The sequence below is a fragment of the Phaethon lepturus genome, unplaced genomic scaffold (assembly GCF_000687285.1).
Source record: "Phaethon lepturus isolate BGI_N335 unplaced genomic scaffold, ASM68728v1 scaffold13437, whole genome shotgun sequence".
NCBI classification, from domain to species: Eukaryota; Metazoa; Chordata; class Aves; order Phaethontiformes; family Phaethontidae; genus Phaethon; species Phaethon lepturus.
The window spans coordinates 1-3,353 of NW_010552595.1; the positions used below are offsets into that span (position 1 = coordinate 1).

The 3,353-nt window shown below is 46.3% G+C and overlaps 1 protein-coding gene across 1 annotated transcript in view; it reads left to right on the forward strand.

Annotated features, from left to right (window-relative positions):
- Positions 1-262: 262 nt before the first annotated feature.
- Positions 263-3,353, forward strand: part of LOC104624016 (sodium/hydrogen exchanger 6) — a gene marked incomplete at its 5' end in the record, with an annotated part of 7,006 nt that continues 3,915 nt past the window's right edge. Inside the window, 5 exons of the mRNA XM_010291268.1 lie at positions 263-404; positions 632-737; positions 962-1,050; positions 1,262-1,375; positions 2,986-3,097. Of these exons, the coding sequence (XP_010289570.1) occupies positions 263-404; positions 632-737; positions 962-1,050; positions 1,262-1,375; positions 2,986-3,097 (563 nt within the window). The remainder of the gene's footprint in view (positions 405-631; positions 738-961; positions 1,051-1,261; positions 1,376-2,985; positions 3,098-3,353) is intronic.

The following is a 3,353-nucleotide window of genomic DNA, read 5'->3' on the forward strand; positions in this document are numbered from 1 at the left end:
GGGAGGGGTGGGGGGGAAGGTATTTTAAGATATAGGTTTTCTTTCTCATTACCCTATTCTGACTTCCCCAAGACGAGTCTGTTTTGCCCGTGACAGTAATCGGTGAGTGACCTCTCCCTGTCCTTATCTCGACCCACGAGCCTTTCGTTATATCTTCTCTCCCCTGTCCAGCTGAGGAGGGGAGCGATAGAGCGGCTTTGGTGGGACCCTGGTGTCCAGCCTGGGTCAACCCGCCACAGTGTGCTTTCCCTCCCTCTTTCAGTTCAATTGTTGCATACCAGCCGGCGGGTGACAACAGCCACACGTTTGATGTCACAGCGATGTTCAAGTCCATTGGGATCTTCCTGGGGATATTCAGTGGATCTTTTGCAATGGGAGCTGCTACTGGAGTTGTGACAGCTTTAATATCCTTTTTGTTGTTTTTTCCAAGTGTTTGCATAACAGCTGCTTTTTTGTCTGCACTGCATTTCACCGAGACCCAGTGTTTCATGATTTTTTCACCTAAATTAATAAAAGGCGATGCCATAGTCTTATTAAGTGCAGGCTATGTAGTGTTGCTGCGATACATGACTGGATTTGATATCCTCTTAGCCTACAGTTTCTCTCCAAATTGTCCTTAACCATCTGCAACGTCACCAAGTTCACCAAACTTCGGGAGTTCCCGTTGCTGGAGACCGGTTTGTTCTTCCTGATGTCCTGGAGCACGTTCCTGCTGGCCGAAGCGTGCGGCTTTACAGGCAAGCTCCAGCACAGCCCTGCGTCTGGGACGGAGATCTGCAGGGATGATGGGCCTGTTGAGTTTTGTTTCTCGCGGTATCGATTGCAGCCGGGGCTCTCCCTCTGCTTTCAGAAGTTTAATTACTCTGGGTTCTGGGGTTATTGCATTGTCCCCTACACTGCTGGGGTGCAGCTCGGCTCCCTTTTCATGGCCAGGACTCTAACGTGATGCTCTGCTCCCCAGGTGTGGTGGCCGTACTCTTCTGTGGGATCACACAGGCCCATTACACCTATAACAACTTGTCTACAGAGTCCCAACACAGAACTAAGCAGGTGAGAGCTCCTCAGCCCCCTTCAGCCTCTGTGAATTTCAAGTTCAGTATTTTTTCCTTCCCTCTACCCGGAATTAGGTGCATCTGTCTTTCTACAGATGGATTTTACTAGGGTTGCTTCTGCAGAAGAATTTATTGCATGATGGATGGGCTAGCATGTTTTTCTTGTTAAATCTGTGTTATGTCTAACTCTCTTTTAATTTGTTTTTCAGTTGTTTGAGCTTCTGAATTTCTTGGCAGAAAACTTCATCTTCTCCTACATGGGACTTGCACTGTTCACCTTCCAGAACCATGTCTTTAACCCTACCTTCGTGGTGGGGGCTTTCGTATCCTTTAGAGCTCATTCTATAAAACGAGAAAAGAAAAGAAAAGAGAGAGGTGCCTCATTCCTAAGTTGCGTTTTTTCATGCAAATGTGTGGGGCTTTTCTCAGTCAGTCTAGCTTTATTTTTAAAAAGGGATTTCTCCTGTGTAGTGGTGTCTTTGCTGGTTATTTTAAGAAGATGGAGGTTCTTTTCCTTGCTTTTCTGTTTGTGGTTTTTTCCCCCCTCTCCTCATCTTGTCTCCTTTTGTGGGCATTCGAGTTAGCTGCTGCAGGGACTCAGCATTCGATGTGAACGTGGTGCTGAAGCGCCAGGCTTCATCGTGTGGCGGCGTGGCACCAGGGGTGGCTTTGCAAATGGGGATCACCTGCTATAGCCATTTATTTCCCCTTTTTTCTGCTATCCCATTTGGTTGACCCTGAAAAAAGCTTTTTTTTGGTCAAATAACACAGTTAAAGCTATAGTAGATGCCTCTGAATGATGTAATGAGAAAGAATTTCCCCTTCTGCAGGCTGATGGTAACGGAAACAAGCTATCGGCCCTGGTATGTCTCAGAAAAACAAGGATTTTGAAGGAATTTTTTTCATGTCTCAGGGAAGCCAGCTCAGATGCGCAGAATTATTTTCACCCTTTGCAATGAAGCAGGTTTATACCAATAAATAAAATGTTATCTCTGCCAATGCTGGCTCATGGGTTTGCAGCGGGGTCTGCTGAATTTCCCCGATGAGCTTTTGCAGGGCTGCAGTGGGGTAAAGGGAGCGAGGTGCAGGGAGATGCCTTTTGGGTGGTTAGATTGAAGTTTTGTGCTGTGCCTCTTCAGCAAAAACTAACTCGCTGATGAAATAGCTCATTCATGAGAGAGATCATGAAATACGTCTCTTATGCAAATTCATGATGTTCAGGAAAGAACATAAAAGCTGGAAGCATTTTCCATATTATTCAAGGCTGCACTGAATACTGGATCCAAGATTACTTTTGCCATCTGGGTGCTGGTATTAAAAGACACAGCTTCAAAGATAAAAGCAATATGAAGGAGCTGGTGATTCTTGTATCTCGCAGGCTATGAAAACAGAAAGAGTATTAGATTTTTTTTTTTTTTCCCCTCCCCTTCTCAACTGCTGCTGCTTTCATTTTGCTGAATAATCTTCGGGAATGGGACTTGGCTTAAAGCTTCAAACCCAGCTGTGAAGTGCGGCATGCTGGGGAATGTCAGAGGGGTTGTGGTAGCTGTGATAACTTGAGCCTCACAGAGGACAAATAATTCTTGTGGTGGAAGACGGACCCGGTGGGGGAGAGCGTACAGTGGGAAATGGAGGTTTTTCTCTCCTCTCACTCATTGAACCTGCCCTCTCATCATTTCCCTTGTATATTTGTGCTTGTCTCTGTATGGTATTCCTGAATTGCAATGTGTGCTTTGCTCTGGTGAGGCAGTACCATGCTCTTCCCACACTACTGTAGCACTCAGAGCTGGGTTATTATCTTTGCATCCAGAGGACTGGCGTTTCTGAGGCTCCCCGGTGTTTCTGTCAGGCAGCAGAAATTGGCTCTGTGTGCAGGGGTGGGATGCAATGGGAGACATAGAAAGTGCAATTTCCTTAATGTGTGCAAATACAGCTTGCTATCTTCCTAGGAAGAGCTGCCAATATTTACCCACTATCATTTTTACTGAATTTGGGGAGAAGAAATAAGATCGGAACGAATTTACAGCATATGATGATGTTTGCTGGTATGTTGTTGCATGTTTGCCTCTGACCATGTGGCCCATCTGCAATTCCTTGCCCCGAGCACCTGGAAATATTCCTTATTCAATTCTAAATCTCTTATGGGCAATGTCTGGAGAAGAGGCTGGGCAGGAAAGGGCTCCCTTAGGCTCAGTGGTGTGAATGCCTTGGTTTTGAGACGTAGGAATGAGCTTCCCCTGTCCTGCGCTTGAGTGCACAGCATGGGGCAGGAGGAGGGTTTGCCTTTCTGGGCTGGGAAAG